Raw genomic sequence first — 18,171 nt, forward strand, 5'->3', positions numbered from 1 at the left:
ATTACAATACATCCATAATTTTGTATAAAGCTTTTACTAAACTTTTACTGGCAAATTTACAAACTAGATTTGAAATTCGAGAAAAGGTTTATAATGTGAGAGGCTTTGGAGAATTCAAATTACCCAGAACTCGAACAACCCGTAAAGGTTTTTGTGTGTCTGTATGTGGTGTGAAAATCTGGAACAGTCTGAGTTTACAATTGAAACAATGCAAAAATATTCATAGATTTAAATTTCTCTACAAACAGTTGGTCTGGTCACAGTATACTCAATGATGCTTTTAGTGTGCTCTGTAATGTCTGTTCTCTTACCATTGCTGGTATGGATTCCAAAAAAAAAAAAAAAAAAAAAAGTGTGCGTATGTATGTACATATATGTACATGTGTGTGTAGATATATATGTATGTATATGTATGTGTGTTTGTTACTTGTAGTTATTACTGCCTGTTACCTGTGGTAATGCAATTTATAATTTATATATTCTGTATTCAGTTATGAAGGCTCTAATTGTTGTTTGCGAGTTGCCGTTTAGATGCTTGTATGTGCCCGGGGCTGTTGATGGGTCTGTATGCAATGATGGGCGTAGCTGCGGGAAGTTTGTTTTTTTTGTTGATGAGTGAGTGTAGGGGTGGGATTTAATAAGTTTTCTTCATCCCACTCCTTTTTCAGGCAATTTTTGTTTTTTGTTTTGTGCATTTTATGTTCAATATAGGTATTTGTTGTGCCTGAAAATGAACAAATAAATGAAATGAATGAAATGAAATGTATCTGTACTAAGCCACTAAGTCATCCATTCTACCATCAAAGTATTGTGTTTTTAAAAAACAAACAATCAGTGAACTCAAACTATTGATATGTGGAATAAATTCTTCTTGATGTTATAGTTTTCTTATATTCTTCCATTTATAATGAAACTACATGATTGGCTGTTTAAGTAGCTTTACATTATTCATAATTCAAAATAACCCATTATAATCTTCTACTGGGCCTTGGGGCAGTCCTGCAGTTCATCTTCTGTCCCAAACAAGCTGTTTTAGTCCCCTTGCCCCTCCCCCTTTAAGACAACTTTATTTTAAGTGGCTGCCCCCTGTAAACAGAAGCTTTTAACAGCAGGTCAGTGGGACTATAGTTTGGTCATCTAACATAACTGAGATGACCATATTCTAGGTGCTGGCATCATAATTTGACACTGCCCATCTTTAATATGAACATCCACCATGTTATCAGGATACATTGGAGAGAGAATACGCATGACAGATGACAAATTATTTGGGGGGGGGGGGGAGACAAGTCAGTGTTTGTGAAAGCTTACGATGTACCAATGTGACTGAGCTTCAGTTAGCTTTTAAAGTTGGTCACACTGATTTTCTTAAGAAGACATTTCCCTCATTTGGTGTTTTAATAATAGTGGTAGGGAATACTGTCTAAGAAGTTTAAAAAAACAAACAAACAAACAAAAGAAAAAAAAACCCACCAAAGGTGTTAAATAGGGTGTAAGAAAGCATTCAGTGACCCCTCATACCCTATGGATGGGTGACCGTACTCCCACCAGCATAGGAATATTTCATCTTAGGATAAAGGCGATCACTCAGAACAGCTCTGTATTGATTTACTTTGACAACAAGACCCAAACCATGCCAGCAAAACACAATAACAAAGCCACCAGGTGCCCTTACTGCAGGGGTAAAGAGTTCAGCCTTTCCTTCAGCCTGTAGTTTGCAAATACAGTTCGCATTAACTTGTGACAGAAGATTCAGGTGAGTCTTCAACTAAAGAATCTTATTTTGTCACAGTTGCCCTTTCTCAGGGAGGAGGTAACACATACATTGTCCACTCACTTGCAGTTAATGCACTGAACCTTTAACTGTACACAGGAATCATCTGACATCGCACAGACGTTTTACTAACAAGCTGGCAGGTTGGACACTTGCGCGGTCACATGCACCTCAGCTGGGTGATGTCTGGAAAAGTTCAGGACTGCGGTGTGAATGTGCAAACAGCATCTGAAAGCTCAGATGGTGATATGAAAAGTGTTTGTTTCGATTCACACTGTTTAAACCCTAAAAGTCTTGAACATGCAGTAAAACCTCTGACCAAACATCCATCCACACATTTTCCCGTGGCTACAGTCTGAATTCAAGTCACATTTCACCAAATAACACCAGAATGAATGACAACCCGTGCAAATTGCAATGTAAAGGAATCTCTCTTTTGATGAGCACCGTAAACTTGACACTGATATATGACACATACTCCCTGTCACAGCACAAAGTGAGCGCTTCAAGGCAGAACATGAGTTGTGACAAACCTCACTAAATTTTTTTACAGTATTAAAAACTGTATGCCAAAGTAAAACAAGCCTAGCCACAGTTTTGCTGAACATTTCAAATACAGCCAAATTGGAGAAAGAATCGATCCAAAAATCCAACAAAACTAAGCTCAATGTGGCTAACGGTGGGCCGAGGATCAGTGGTTACAGAGAGAGGGCTACAGTAGTGAGACAGAAGACGACTAGAAGACTGAGGATAAATGGATTTTGGAACCACTACGCTTTCTTTAGCTTGACCCACATTCCTGTGACATCTAGCTGTCTTTAGAAAGATTCTCAGATTGTACAAATCATGATTACATAAAACTGAGTTCAAGTTGAAAACGGATTAGCCTGTGGCTATGTAACACACACTTGTACATCTTCCTTAGGTTACCAAAAGAACCGTTCCAGATCTCAGCTGGTCTGAAAATCTTCAAGAGACGTGGCTCCCAAAAGGAATATAACTCTACACTGGCCCGAAGGTGGGGAAGAGAGAGAGACAGGAATAACAAGGTAGTGAAAGGCTGTGGCCGCTTTGGGTGGAAGCCTAGACATCTCAGACGTCTCATAAAGTCATAAAGGCAAACAAATGATTATTTAATTAGGAAAAACTCTCCACTTCCTCAACTTAATGTGACCCTTGCTCTTAAACAAACACATACATGGGAACTACATACACTATACATATCTAGCAACATTAGTATTCCCACTAATATTTACTAATTTTATATGTTGTACAAAGAGTAAATATCCTGTTTTCACATTTTTCTTTTTCAGTGTCCCTAAAACAGAGAAAATGACTTGAAATGAAAAGTACAATATGGAGCTGACAAGTGAGATGTCAAGAGCAAGTGGAAGAGGGAGTGCTAAGTGTCAGCTAACAGCTGTATTAAAGATGAAAGAGGAAGGAAGGCAAAGAGGAAGAGGAGGAACCAGAGATCACCGCACTAATGGGAAGATAGGAAATGTCATAATTTGGCACGGCTGAGGTGAACTAAGGGGAAGAGGGAGCACGGCAGACACGGTGCAGGCAACGAGGGAGGGAGCATGTGTGGGAAGGGGTGCTGAGATTCTCTGCTAACTTCTGATTCATCTTCCCGCCTGCCCCCAGGCGCTCTTCTCCTCACCTTCATCAATATTTCAACATACGTTTTTTTAAACATCCCGCCGCCACAGAGAAACTCTAAATAATTCAGTCAGGCGAGAGGGATAAAGAATGCCATGCATTAAAATGTGGTTTGTTCTTTACACAAAAGAGGCAGAGAAGAAACGGGTGTCAACCTTTTACACTTCAGTCATAATAGCATGAAAAGGCGGACCAAAAGGAAGAAGTGAGTCTCTATGGAAGGAGAATTTGTATAGTCACAGACTGACATCCATTTTATATACGTACAGAAGCGATTCGGGTTAACTGAGACATTAAAGCTAAGCTTTTTATCAGTCATGTGTCATGGTCTAATATATTTTAAAAAGATTTCCAAAAACCAAAACAGGAAAATGAGGGTTTAAATAATTGGGATTTCCATCAGTTGTTCTAGAACTGAAGAAGCCTCTTGGATGAGAATCATCTTTAAAAATAAAAAAACAAAGAACCTCCACAGACACTAAAGCAAATGAAAATAATGGAGCAAGTTTCTACAGTTGGGCCTATATTTAACTGTATAATATGTATCACAATTGATACATGGGTTTCTGAGAACTCTATTTCATCAACATGATCAATAACTTGCCATAATTTCAAAATGTTATGGACAAAACCGTTTTTTGTTTGTCTAAAATTAACATTGTTGTTAACAAGAAGTTGCCAAAAACACCCAATGTATCAAATGCGATAAAAAATTTGAATAAATATATAATAAAAAATATATTATACACAACATGATATAGCAAAAACATTTTTGTGGATTTTGTCATAAGGGTTAATAAACATCTCAGTTCCCCCAAAATCTGAATTTTCTGGCTATTTTTTGATGGGTTGGGTCTTACAGGGTTAACGGCTGACTTTCATAAATGCTATTTCTTAATGGGCTTAACAACCAGCCATCAGTGACATGTTTCCTTTTAATCTGCATACTAAAAAAGTAAGAAAGACTGCTAAAGTAAAGCAATCTTCATTTCTTCACACTCACATGGCGATTATGATGCTACTACACACGTGCCCAAAGGCTAGAGGGGGCCTGTCAATGTAGGCCAATTTAAATTCTAATAAAATGCTTGGATTTGGGTTTATATACATTTTGTATTATATTTTCCTTCTAACCTCTAAGTATGTTTTTTTTATTCAGCTATCCAATGTGTGACACTTTTTAACTTTATCAAAGTCACTTTAAAACCTCGCCTTTTCACTCTCGTCTTTTTATCCTCCTTCACAGTTTCCCTCACATCCTCCATACAACATTCCAGCTCTGTTGAGAGGATGGCTGTTTGTTATAGCAGACTACTCTTTGAAGATCACCCTCTTCAAATTGTGCAGAAATAATACTCCATTAAGCAAAGCAAATTAGTCCTTGGTTTAATTACTAGCTCTGTTCCTGCAGTGCGGATGCATTCAATATTAACTTCATAATCATTTCTTGAACAAATAATTTAAAAACCAATTCACCAGGGACTAGTGGAAGCCAATAAATTGTTGTAAAAGGGGACACTAAAAGAATCTGGATGCTTAATTTGGTAAATAGAAAGCAGGAGAGAGACTACTTTGGCGTGAATGCAGTTAATTTATCTTGATTAGAAAGACGTGCATAAGGACTGACGCTTACACACTAAGCCAGATGTGCTGCCCCAAATGCATACAGAGAGCCAAGCAATACTAAGATTGATGGTGCAGCAAACATCCAGACCCACTGAGAGCTGACCACAAAGATTTTTGACTGAAGCACAAATAGAGTTTTGCAAAAGCCTCACCTGACTTATTAGGTTAAGCAAAGGCTTTCCTTCTGATCCAACCAGGCAGGTCAGAAGCTGTGGTATCCATGCCAACCACTGGATGGGTGGGACTCCAATACAGTACTTGTCAACAGCATCGGCCAGAGTGTTCTTGTCGTCAAAGCTGAGGAGCCACAAGACCTACGGGTGGAAAAAAAAAAGGTGTTAGAAGGTGGGATGAAAGTCAAAGATAGTTGGGGAGAAAGGACAGAGGCAGAGAGAGAAGAAATAACAAATGTGAAAAAGGTCACATAAAGGTCAATAATAACAGTCACAATTATTTACCTACTGCAAAACACCAAATCGCAAGGTGCAACATTGCTACCACTAACCAGGCGATTGCTGTGCAGAGCAATATACAAGTGCATCTTGGCAATCCTCAGTATGATCAAAGCTGAGCCATGTGGTGGTGATCTCTCCTCCCCTGGTAAGCTTGTGTGTGTGCATTATGATGAAGACATTATCCCCCCACCCCCCTTCCTGTTTCTGAGTACACAGATTGTGCATAATTACTGATAATGACTGGTCATCTCGCTTCATCCATCAGGAGTAAGGGCTGCCAACCCACTTTGGCAGTACAATACTTATGGGTGGGGTCATCAGAAAAAAACAAAACAAAACAAAACCCCCCATTTAATATGAAGGTGAAGCTGGCATTAAATTATTTAAACAGAAATCAATAGTAACAGCCGATCTACACACACACCAAGGTGGCTCTGTGCTGTGGCAACTTTTCGAGAGGCTACACTGAATGAGTTAGTGTCCATTTAAGAAGGTAGGATGGTTGTTAGCAAGAGGTTCCATCTCTTTACCTCCTAGGCACTGCCTGCAGAGTTGCTGTATGGGGGAAATCGGTCAGACTGTTAGAGAAAGGTCAATTCATGTAGAGGGTCATGAGATTGGAGTGTCAGGGGATGCCATTAGTCTGTTGACCCCAAGTGCCAGAGGATGGCCTTCACTCCACCATCGATCTACTGTGGGAACCCATCCCTGCAGCCTACCCTGCTGCTAGACTGTAATCGATCAAATTACTACTCTACTTTTAACCATGGCTAAGCCTGAGAGGTGGAAAAAAGAATGGCTTTCTTCTCATTGGCAGCAATAATGTATGGGGTAGATGAGGTCAGGAAACTAGAGAATGAAAAGTGACTCCCTGTTGTAAAAAAACAAAACATGGCTTTAGGCAGGAAGGTTGCTGGTTTCATTATCAAGCAAACAAAACATTGACAACTGAAATCAAGAGATAAACAAGCAACCACAGAAATGTTGCCATTATCAGCATTTTGCAAGGAGTTTTACCAACCAAGATGATCATACAAATCCCTCCCCAGCATCCCACTTCTCTTATCACCTTTGCGAGGTACTTGCGGGACTTGCTCTCATTTTGGTGACGGCAAGCATGGAGGTAACAGGTGATGGCAGAGACTCCCAAGTGGAGCTGACGATCTTTAACGAAAATGTTCTCTAGGTAGTCGCCCCACATGGCCCAGGCTTTCACCAGAACGTCATGCATCTGTACTGCTGCTGAAAAAGCCTTATTTGCCTCCTCTGACCTAGAACAAGAAAGAAGGGAAAGGAAAAGTGTTAGAGGGTGAAGGGTATATTACCGTTAATGAGTGTCAAGGGCAAGTGAGAAAAGGGAGGTAGCTGGGGGAAAGGAAATAAAATTGAGTGAAAGGTGAATCAGAAGGGAAAAAAGAAAAGGAAATAGGTAGAGATGCTGAAGAGAGCAGCATGTAAGGGGAGAAACGGTGGGAGGCGATCGAACAAGAGAAAAGGAAAAAGGAGTGTGCGAGAAATGTTGATCACATCTTGAAATATTAACTAAACATCAATAAACCACAGATTTTCAGCAGCTGTAATCTTCAGCGTTTTTCCCCTCACGGTACTGTAGAATAAAAATTCGTCCCAGTATGAATTAACAGTTTTGTTTTACTATGTGGCTGCAGTATCCACAAGCACACAATCGTAATATTCATCCACACTCCGCTTTCATATAAACCAGACACTGAACCAAGGTTTTACGCTCCCACATCACTGCTACATTTAAGTTCTTTTTGCTGTCACTGAAGTTGTGAAGCTAACAATTAGTTTGATTTATTTAATTTGGTATTATTTGGTGTTTACTCTGAATTCAAAATCATTAAGCATTCAAATTTGGTTTATATTGAATTGAATTTCCCGGTGGCTCCTTAAGCAAAATAGGGCGCTAAGAGAGGTTTAAATGCAGACGCCAGCCAAATGGACAGAACCATCTGCTGTATTCACATGAGAAAGAATTGGTCTCTTCATTTAAAAAAAAAAAAAAAGATAGTTTGGTGGAGTTGTTTGTCATTTGACTTGGTCAGTTTATTGGATATGGTTTTGTTAATTGTTATTTTTCAGTATAGTTCTGTTAAGGTGACCTCTTTTGCTTATGGGGCCACTTATTTCTTAAAATAGCTTATTTTCTTGATGACGGACTCTTGATATCATCTTTGGGGCTTTTTTTGTGTGGGTATAATAAAATCCACATTTTATCTGTGTCTGCACTTATATTAACTATTTGGTCTCATGGTATTATGTAATATATCTTAAACCTAACTGTACAGATATAACTTCATATCTATCCATCCATCACTCCATCTTAATAAATTCTTGACAACTTCTATTGTGGTATTGCGGTCTAGCAATCACACACTTAAGATTCAATACACAAACTATTAAATAGCAGGCTATGAAACAGACAAGTAGACTCTGGCAACCGACCCGAGTTTTGACTGCAACATTTATGCTGACAGGGAAATATATTCTGAATCATCAGCTATTTTCACCATGCCAAGAAGCTTCTAACCGTTGGCACGCAGTCTGAATAATTTTTACACACCTTTCAGTCTCTGATTAATAAATAAGATGCAAGCGGCACCCCGAGACGCACTACCCTGCAGTCAAAACAAGGAGACAGGCCTGTCAATGAAAAAGTCTTACTGAGCTGAAGTTGGTGAATGGACCTCCATTTCAGGAGTGCTTCCAAAACAGCTCTGCCACTTACTTGCAGTGAAATGTCTCCCAAGCCAATCAATTAAAATGTGTTATTATAAAAGGCATTTGGCATGTGATTAAAAAACGGGAGCTTGATTGCTATGGGAGTCAGAGCCGAAGACCCTCCAGTAATACTTAATGGGGTTTCCTCAGTCGCTTTGTGAGTGTTAAAGTACATTAACGCTTTCTGCTAGCCGGCTCAACAGGAGCACAGTCACCCAACAGACTGTCAAATATTTGACACCCGTTTAATTGACTGATCCCAAAATCCTTAGCACATGTGGTTGCACATGCACACGCACACACATAAGAATCTCTGAACCCCTCACCCCCACTCAGCTGTTAATTCTCCCCTGGTGCAGGGGAAACTTAATGATTGCAATAAACCCTGCTGAGGTGGAGGCAAGTTTTGCTGATCCCAGAGATTCCTGTAAATTGCCTAGAGTTAATTATTGAGCTGCATATACATTTAATAAGCCTTCCTCAATTTGTCTTTCACCCCTCAGGACGCCACATGTCATGACAAAATGGCAGGCAAAAAAAAAAAGAAAGAAAAAAAAAGCTGGTGCTGAAGAGGAAGGAATGTTAAGGAGTCTGGCTGTGGGTGTGCAAGGCCCAGCTATACATGGAGAGAGCAGTTGTACACTCCACTGGCAAACCCTGCAGCGAGAAACAAATTACTGACACCTGATGGCAAAGATCTCATCTAAGCCATGTCACATGGGTTACCTGCTAACAGAGCTTTAGAGGTGGATTACTCTGAGGCAAGAATTGCCAAGTAAACATAACTGCTATGTACTGGCAGGATGAAACACCCACACAGTGTCAAGGGACCACTGACACAGTTTCAAGGCAATGTGATGATGAATAAAGGGAAGGCAGCGCCAGAAATATAAACTTGGATGTTGACAGAAAAAAAAAAAAGCAAAAAAAAAAAAAAGCACAATGCATGAAAGGCCATCAAAGACTAAACATCTGGTTAACGTACTTGTTGATTTGAGCCAAGAACATCCCCTTTAGAGCGTAGAACTCGGCCGTCATCTCCTTGGTGAAGTACTTCAGGTTGGTTGACTCTATTACTTCTAAACCCTGACAGACAGACGCCAGAACAACAAAAGTTAAACTTAAAACAAAACTGCAGCAGGTAAATTTTCATCTACGTTAGGCAGAAGATTTCTCAAGAAGTGCCGCAACGTTGTGTTTTAGACAGAGCCATAATCACAGGTGAAGAACAAACAAACTGCTCACTGTTCATTAAGAAGTAAGAGTAGAGGTGTTAAGGGAACTAAACTTCCATTACGGTGAGCCTCTGATTAGGTGTCCCCTATGTACTGCTGTGACAAACGATGTGTAGCAGGAGAAATAGACAGAGAGAACCACAGATGAGATAGAAGGGAGAGAGGGAGAGAAGAGTGTCTACTGGCACTTTTAATGACTTGTGGTGTGTTGAACTACTTCTATTAATCAGAGCACTCCATGGGCTTAAGAGCAAGCTCCTGAGTTACACACTCTCTTATAAGTCTCACTGCTATAACTTGTCACCTAGAGCCTGTGGAGCAGGGAAATTATTTTACTGCAAACACTTATTGCTCTTTCTATAGCTCCCACTCAAAGTACCTCTAACTATGCCTCGAGCTACTGCTGGCAGATATCAGCCCAAATACTTAAATTACTAACGCGTCAAATGCTTCCATGAAAGGTGAAAATGATATATGCAGAAGGTAGCAGTCGCTTCAATTTGATATAGAAGCAGAAAGCAGAACACATGGAGCTTTGTATCTCACCTGCATGCACTCATTCTTGCCCATGACACCTGCCAACTGCAGATAACACTTGACCTGCTGCCTGATCTTCTGGAAACAGTCAACAATGGGCACTGTGGGGATGGTATGGATACGACTCAGAATGTCCAGAGCCACATTCACCAAACCCTGGGGGAAAAAAGTGCGATAGGTTACAATTATTTTTCTTTAAAAGATGGATGCTAAACGTGACATTGATCTTTACAGATTGCATTTATTCATTTTAATAGAAGTCAGTTTGTCGGCTTGAACCAGTACCTGTTTGCGAGCTATCTTGCCGTACTGAATGATAGCAGAAGCTGAGGCATGAACTCCCAACATGGCGTTGTTGTTGTTGGGATCGTGTTGTGTGTTTGTCTCATATGCTGTCACAATGGCTGTGGACAGACAAAAAGACAAAGAAGCATTTTTTTCCCCTGCACAATTGATAAAGTTGATAAAGAAACCTAAAAGAGGGGCGCTTAGGGCAGTCTGAAGGGTGGGGAACTTCAAGCACTCTAAAGGCTCTGCTGTCATAACGCAGGGGAGGGCACTGGGGACACTAAACGTATTGAACAGTAAATGAACCATGGCGATGAATTTCATCAAGAAAATTCCATTTCACTTTAAGTTTGAAGGCTGTCATGTATAAATGAAGTGGATTTTATTGGCATGGTGCTGCAGAACCACCGCTATCATTATTTCAGTGCCTCTCAGTAAGAGTTGAAGCTCAAGTTGCTTGAGACATCACATTTTGCAGTGGCTGCCTTTCTGAATGGTTTCAAAGTCACTGCGGGAGAGAGCTGAGCACTGAGCAAGGTAAACATGTGTGTCTGAGTGTGTGTGTGTTGTGTCCTGCAGTGAAAGAGAGAGTGCTTTAGTGGGCTGACATTTGGCAAGGTACTGAGACCCTGAGGGGGTTCTGCACGTCATGGCCTTTTAAAGAAGAGCCCTTCATGGAAGTAGTGGACACCAAAGCAGCAATGTGAAAGTTTGTCTGCATGAGTGTGGCATCCTGTAACACGTGTACAATGGCTAAATTTATGTTTCAGTATATCATGGTCTTGCATTTAGATGCAGTTGTGTTAGAGCACGTGTCATACCTTGGTAGTGATGTTGGCGCCACATGAATATGCTGCTCCAGTGCGACAGGTCGTCCGAAACAATAGGCAGTCGGTTCCTCCATGTTTTCACCACAGTCTTCATGTCGTGGAGGCTGGTGTTGCGGCCGAGGTTAGCCGTCTGAAGCCCTGCATTAATTTGGGCCGCTTCTTGCAGCTCAATGATCTGCTGTGCAGCCTGGAGAGAAATGATAACTAAACCTTTTTTGTATTTACGATTCAATATTCATGATAAACTTAAACATGCCTGCCTGATTCTTTGACTATTCCTGCTGAAAGTTTTATAACTAAGAAGCTTTCAATAAGAATTTCTTTTACTATCTTATGATAAAATAAATGCTGACTGCATGAGAAGGTAAAGTTAAAAGTAGTTGAAAAGCAATTCTTATTTATTTAGCAAGGACAATGACATCAGGGTAAGTAACCCTCGCCATATTCTGATACCATAGGGAGGTAGGGTTACCGCAGAGGGTTCAAATAGAATGAGAAGAGGTTTGAGTGAGGGAGGACTGATGGAGCTGTACATTACCACTTTAAATTGAACATGTAGAATTTTATTTGAGCATTTGAAGTAGCAGAAATATATCAAATGGTTGTCTTGCTTACAATAACTTTTTCTTTGATGTCGAGTCAAAATTTTGTGTTGCCAGGTCTGCTCCTACAGTCAGCGTTAGAGATTTGGTCCAGAACGTACACCAGCTGATCTTAATCTTGTTAATATTTTGTCTACACACCTAAACAAATGTAAACATCCATCCAGACTTCCTTGCTTAGTTTGCTCTGCGAGATATACACATTGTCCATCTGTCATAAATAACCATCTTGTCAAGAGAATGTTTCGGGGGAGTTTTTCTCGTCTTTTCCTATTTTTTTAAATTTCACTTATTAGCTGTTATAAATGTGATGCTGATGGATCATTAAGTCGGTAATATCAACCCACCGATAAATTGACATTTAGAATTTCGTTAACAGAAAGACACGAGTAGAAGCCATAGCTCGAACAAGAAGGGTGATGGCAAGAAAGATGGCGTGACTGCTGTGTTAACGGAAAGGAGACGCTAATGTAAAAGCATGGAGATTAAAAAGGATGATTTAAAATGCAGCAGGATGAAGGACTGTTAGTCTATTGAGAGATAAGGTAAAAAAACCAAACAAAACAACATCACTTAATCTAACCACATCCAAGTCATTTTCTTGAAACTCATAGTCAAGTACGAGGTCTACAGGTTTGGGGAAAAAAAAAACAGCAATGCCTGCTCAAAACAGTGACACTCTTTATGTAGCAAATATCATCACATTATGAACTTTTACACTATTTATTTGTACATAATGCTTTCAGGCCAATATGCCTCAATTGTTATTGGTCAAAGAAACCTTGTGATACTGCAGATTGTTAAAATGTCACAGGAACAAGAACAAAACACATTGAGTACAATGCAGCAGTAGTTTTTTTTCATGGCAACAAAATTATTTTGCAGGCAAAATCATTATGCCTTCCTACATTATTCAATAGCTAATCTGCTTGGATGTGGCCAGAAAAAAAGGGGAAAAAAAAAAAAAAAAAAAAAGACACGGAGATGGGGAAAATGTGAAAATGATAAGCGAGGGCTTCTATCTCATTCTGTGAAAAGAGGCCTCATTGATTGGCCCAAAGCAGCATTGTGAACATATAATCAATCATTCTATTATAACTACTCATCAATCAATATTAATGCCAGCCCTCGTAATCAATAGTGTGGATGATAATCCATTGATCGTCAGCCACTGCTGAGAGCTGGGATTTGATGATAACTTGATTCAAATAGTAGTTGAACCTCACTGTATTTGCAGAGTCTGGGCTTCTTGGTCTGTAAGGCTCATGGAGTCGTGAATTTGAGATATAGAGTTTGGAATGGAGATTTACAACAGGCCGCTTGGCTGGGCAGAGGAATAAATAGCTTGTTTTCCCTCGGCTAGGCTAAATAATTGGACTCCACATATCCGAGCACATGCACGAGCATGAACACAAATACACACACACACTAACGAGGAACATAGTTGCACAATTCAAATACCCATTTTGAAAAGATAAATGTAGTAAATCAGAGCAAGCTGAAGACTTAACCCCCCATTCCGGAATGAAATCTCCCAAAACAAAATAAATTAGGCCGTACAATATTTTTCACAATTATCTGTTAATATCAGCTGATGGCCCATTTCTAACCTTCATTCAGACTATCCCATTCATCATGTAAATGTAATTCTGCTGCAGGTATTTAATCAAATAGTATCTGATGGCAGGGAAGTAATTACAGCCGTTCTAAACTAACTCTTTATTCTTCACTCTTTCTCCCCGTGTTCCTCCATTCTGTTCACTCTCCACCTTTTTCAATTTTCAGTCCCTCAGTCTGCCGCCTTTTTTTCCACTCTCCTTTTTCATCTTTGCCTTGTCTATTGTAATCTCTTGTGGTGGAATCAGAGAGGCTTAAAGGGTTTTTGATTTTTTTTTTTTATCATCTGTCTCAATTTTACAAGAATGGAGTGAGAAGGTGGGGAGGGGGCTTATCAGCATTTCTCAACAGCACAATGTCTTAGGGTCTAAATCCAAACTCTTTATGTGTTGGGTATACTGACCTGAAGCAATGGCGTGTGCACATGGGAAACAATGTGAGGCAATCTCCTCCACTCACGAATGGCCAGGCTGGAGGCCATCTCCACCAGCCGTTCTATGAAGTTGAGCTGCTGCTCCTCTGGGTTGCAGATTGCCAGGTAGCCACGGTGCATGTTCACCTTCCAAGCCATCTCCTTAGGGCAGCTTAGCTCCACCTGGAAATTCATACAGTAAGAAAATGAAATATTTAAACAAAAATTAATGGTAGCAACTTAGTAGAACAATCACAATTTTGATTCAAATTAGCATACTTTTGCTCAATAACAGTTAAAAGATGAGATCAGTCTCGTACAGCAATGGACTTTTACTATCATATACCTGCCACGATAATTTACAAGAACAGTGCGGTTGTTGAAAATCTATACGTTTCCTTTGTTCATCAGCATAAATGTGTGTTTTGAATCCATCTTATTGTCATTCTATAATCTACTATCTCTGGAAAATGACAATGAGAAACATCTTTCTCTTGCATTTTTTTATGTTGAAAATAAATCTACTTTTCTTTCCAAAAAAAATAAATAAAAAAAAATAGAGGGAGAAACACAGGATAAAAAAAAATCTTGTGAAAAGTGAGTATCAATTTCATTTTAATGTCATTTTCTTACAACGGGTAAAACACAGGCTATGTGAATAACAAGTGCACAACGTTATGCTTCAAATATAAATATACATATGCAATATAAATAGCTTGAAAGAATTAAGAATTTCACACATGAACTTTTGACAATTTTGTGCGTTAGGTTGGGAGGTTTAGCAAACATCTACATTCTCACATGTACTGCTTTTAGGTAAATCCCAGAGGAGTTTCATATTGAATTGCCTGTTTGTTTTCCTGTGTGTATTTGTCACCATAATGTCAAGTAGAACAGCGCACACTCTTCACAGTGCTGTAGCAGTTTTAATTACATGAAAACATCTGAGGGGAAAGGGCCTGTGACATTTTCCTTGTGCAATTTAGTACTTAGACAAATATACAACAATATTGGTTGCGATTTATTTTGTGAATGGGTTCGGCGGAACTTTTGTACTAATGACTAATAAATTTGACACGCCTGACACAGAGGCGAAGAAGCAGAAAGGGCCTTGCTATTGATTAATAAGCTCACCGCATTAGCATCAAACAAATAACACCCGCAGGGAGGCTCCTACGTCACACCTGTGGCCTGCTGTTGTGCGTTTATAAGTGAGCAAGAGACACAGAATGACAGAAGGCCAAAAGGATAAAGAGTGAAAAGAGCAAGAGAGTGAGGAGGTATAGGTGTGTGCATTTGCGAAAGCTCTTCCGATGCTGGAGAAAATTACAGTGATCGGTCAAAGCGCACTTATCGGTGGTGACGCTTGATGAATATCCTGGAGACAGGGCCGCCCTTATCAAGAGCCAGCTTTAATTGAAAGCAGGGACATTTGGACTTCGCCTCTGAGCTGGTGAGGAGTGGGCATGCAGGAAACTGAAAGCCTTGCTCCTCTCCTCCACCATAAAACAAATCACCCTGCAGCAGATGCTGGGGTAATTATTCACACACACACAGCTGTCGTAAATATTAGCTGTTGCAGCCAGAGCTATGGAGCTAGGGATGAAGAGATGGGGGTGAAAGTAAAAGTAGGGTGGGCAGTAATTGTAGAAAGAAGACCAAGTAAAGAAGAGAGGTTGGGGAGGCATGAGACAAAAGAAAGAGGAATGAGTAAACAGAGGAGGCAAAAGAATGAAACAAGAAGGAGGGGATATAGTGAAGCTGGTGTTGGCATCCAGACAATTTAATTAGATGTCACCTTCGGACAGAGCTGCTCAATGGATTGGTTCCAAGTCTCCTTGAAAGAGCAAAGTAGGAGTATTTGTTATATGTCAAGTACTATCACACACCCGCCACCCATCTATACTTTGTTTTAGGAAAACATGAGGCCAATAAATTCATGGACTAAACAGCTTAACTGCATTTCCACAGCTTTATGGCCGCCACTCTTATTCTTCCAGGGTGTGTGAGGTTACAGAGAGGTCAGACAGCACCAATATCAAGTTTCTCTACCTCACACTAACATGAGGCCTGGGTTTAATATCCAGGACTGCACTAGTAACAGGAGTAAAAGAAAAAAAGAAAAAAAAGAAAAGTTTAGTGGAGTCTGTCTGGTTCATTGGGTTCATGCCTACAGGCTCCACTGTGTCTGTGACTTTGTTAGTGACAACTTGCAGTTACTGTTTCTATTTCCTGTGAAACTGTTATTGGTACCTTTTGAGGACAGTGAGAGAAGAAATCTACGTGAATGTGTGTAGAAAGAATTACACACACATATATATAAATACTTATATATTGGAACTGTGCACCCCTCACCTGCACCAGAGCCTCCTTCATAGCAGCCCAGTTGGAAACCCTCCAAGCACACTCGAGCACCAGATAAGGGTTTGAATGGCCTTTAGACTGGCCGTATTCAGTCAGCGGTTCCCACTGGTTCAGTTCCTTAGAACAGCTAAAGACAAAGGAGATGAGAAGTTTAGCAAAGATTACATTTTCTATACTTGACGATAACATTTCTTCAGGTTTTTTTATTTGCTCAATCTACATTGCTATGCCATTTTTAAGGCCATGTTTTTAGCATCAACAGGCTGCTTTGCAACTCACATCCTCGACAGCTCCGCTTTTTCTTCCTGTCTCTCACTTAATCAACATGTCTGCTTTGTTTTCTACAAGTCTTTTTAAAAGTCACAATGTATCATTTAAAACCCTAAACATACTTTCCAAGCGTTACACATTTCTGTGTCCTTTTCATTTTAGGAATGATCTTCATTGTAAAATGCAGCAAACACCACGTAAATTCACAGCACATTTTTTAAAAAGCACACATAAAAACACAAGAGACAGCTGGATTTGCAGGGAAGCATGAGGGTCATTTCTTGTCATGACTCTATCTTGTATGGACTTAAGAAACATAAATCTTACCGTATCCAGTGGTCCTCCCACAGCTGGTACTCTGGGAATACTGCCGGGGAAACATTGCTCCTCTCGTGCTCTTTTCTAGCCTTCTCCATTGCCTTCTCGTAGCTTTCCTGAGCCTGAATATATATGTTTTGGGTTAACAAAATAGACATTACAGCATAACAGCACCACAAATTACTACCTCAGTGAGTCTACTTTAAGCTTCCTCTCACCTGTTCAAAGAAGCCATGCTGCTCATAGGCAATGGCTGTTGCCGTCTCAGGAAACTTGCACCTCTTTTGCCACAGGCCTGCCCACATGTCCTCCTCTTGGAGTAGAGAGTAGAGCTCTGCCAGAGAGTCCAAAATCTCCTATACGGAAGAAGAACATAATATGGATAGAAGCAGAACAAATTGGATCATCTGCAGTGATCAAACTGTAAATTTAATGAGAGCAGATTTGCTAATGAGTCTAGTTCAGACAGGATAAGAGGGAGATTTTCCAGCTTCAAAGACGAGGCTGCAGTGACGTGACAAATATATGTTTAAACCCTCCACTGTGGAAAAGAACCACTAATGAAAGGAACAGCAGCAATAAGCATGAAAGAGCCAAGTTCATTTTATTTTGTTTAACGCCTGACTCATATCAGTCCACCGACTATGAGAGAGATATCTGCATATCTGTGACCCTACATAATTATAGACCATAATGCAAAAAAGATGCTTGGGTTAGAAATATACTTTATAGCACAATTTATCCAGCAGAGCAGATATCTTGAGCACATGTAGTAGAGCCTGCAAAGCTGAGAAAATGGCAATGACTTCAGGGTTGCGTTGATCGTGTTTCGCAATATCGGAGTTTATTTACTCAATAGAATTCCTGATTTTATTGGACTTTTCTTTGTCTTACAGAGTCCTGATTGTTTAAAAAGCCTTAAAAAGTCAACACACAATCTAAATGAAAACCCATTACCTGCTGAGGTGGCGTGATGCTCTCCTGTTCATAGAACTCTGTGCTCTGCTTGGGTTTACTGTGCAAACTAAGACCTTTTTCAAAGGCCTGCTGCTCCAGCATGAGAGTGGAACGTAGCCAGAGGTTGTGAGTCTTGCCCAAGTACTTCAGGACACAGGGACGGATGGGGATAGGAGGTACACACTGGGACATGGCTTCCACAAAGCAGTTTAGGGCACTCGGCTGGCAGTCCCTCTGGGCCTGGTGGCTGCCACTACAAAGGAAAGGACTCATCTCTCCGGACAAAGCCTGGAGAGGAGAAAAGGCGAGATCATCAACTACCCAGTATTACTTTAGCAGCAGTGCTCTGATACAACATATTGACGAAAGCATTGAATTGCATGTACGGGATACAACATGATGCCATTTTCCAGTAAGAGAGTGCTGTTCAGAAACAGGAAAAAAGAGGTAGAGGATAACACATAAGAGGAATGGCAAGGGAC

The 18,171-nt window shown here is 40.2% G+C and overlaps 1 protein-coding gene across 2 annotated transcripts in view; it reads right to left on the bottom strand.

Moving 5' to 3' along the window:
- The window catches only part of trrap (transformation/transcription domain-associated protein), an 86,037-nt gene that overhangs the window by 16,509 nt on the left and 51,357 nt on the right, over window positions 1–18,171 (bottom strand). For both annotated transcript variants that reach the window (XM_086303080.1, XM_086303078.1), the window contains 11 exons: window positions 17,690–17,977; window positions 16,951–17,088; window positions 16,742–16,854; window positions 16,136–16,271; window positions 13,772–13,963; window positions 11,141–11,336; window positions 10,317–10,435; window positions 10,041–10,187; window positions 9,245–9,345; window positions 6,587–6,788; window positions 5,215–5,376 (listed from right to left, as the gene is read on the bottom strand). In XM_086303080.1, coding sequence (XP_086159206.1) covers window positions 5,215–5,376; window positions 6,587–6,788; window positions 9,245–9,345; window positions 10,041–10,187; window positions 10,317–10,435; window positions 11,141–11,336; window positions 13,772–13,963; window positions 16,136–16,271; window positions 16,742–16,854; window positions 16,951–17,088; window positions 17,690–17,977 — 1,794 coding nt within the window. The remainder of the gene's footprint in view (window positions 1–5,214; window positions 5,377–6,586; window positions 6,789–9,244; window positions 9,346–10,040; window positions 10,188–10,316; window positions 10,436–11,140; window positions 11,337–13,771; window positions 13,964–16,135; window positions 16,272–16,741; window positions 16,855–16,950; window positions 17,089–17,689; window positions 17,978–18,171) is intronic.

The sequence above is a fragment of the Aulonocara sp. 'chitande type north' Nkhata Bay genome, linkage group LG8, assembly GCF_057382095.1.
Source record: "Aulonocara sp. 'chitande type north' Nkhata Bay isolate Kocher_YH1m ecotype deep benthic linkage group LG8, A_spYH_male_GT1.1, whole genome shotgun sequence".
Classification (NCBI taxonomy): Eukaryota; Metazoa; Chordata; class Actinopteri; order Cichliformes; family Cichlidae; genus Aulonocara; species Aulonocara sp. 'chitande type north' Nkhata Bay.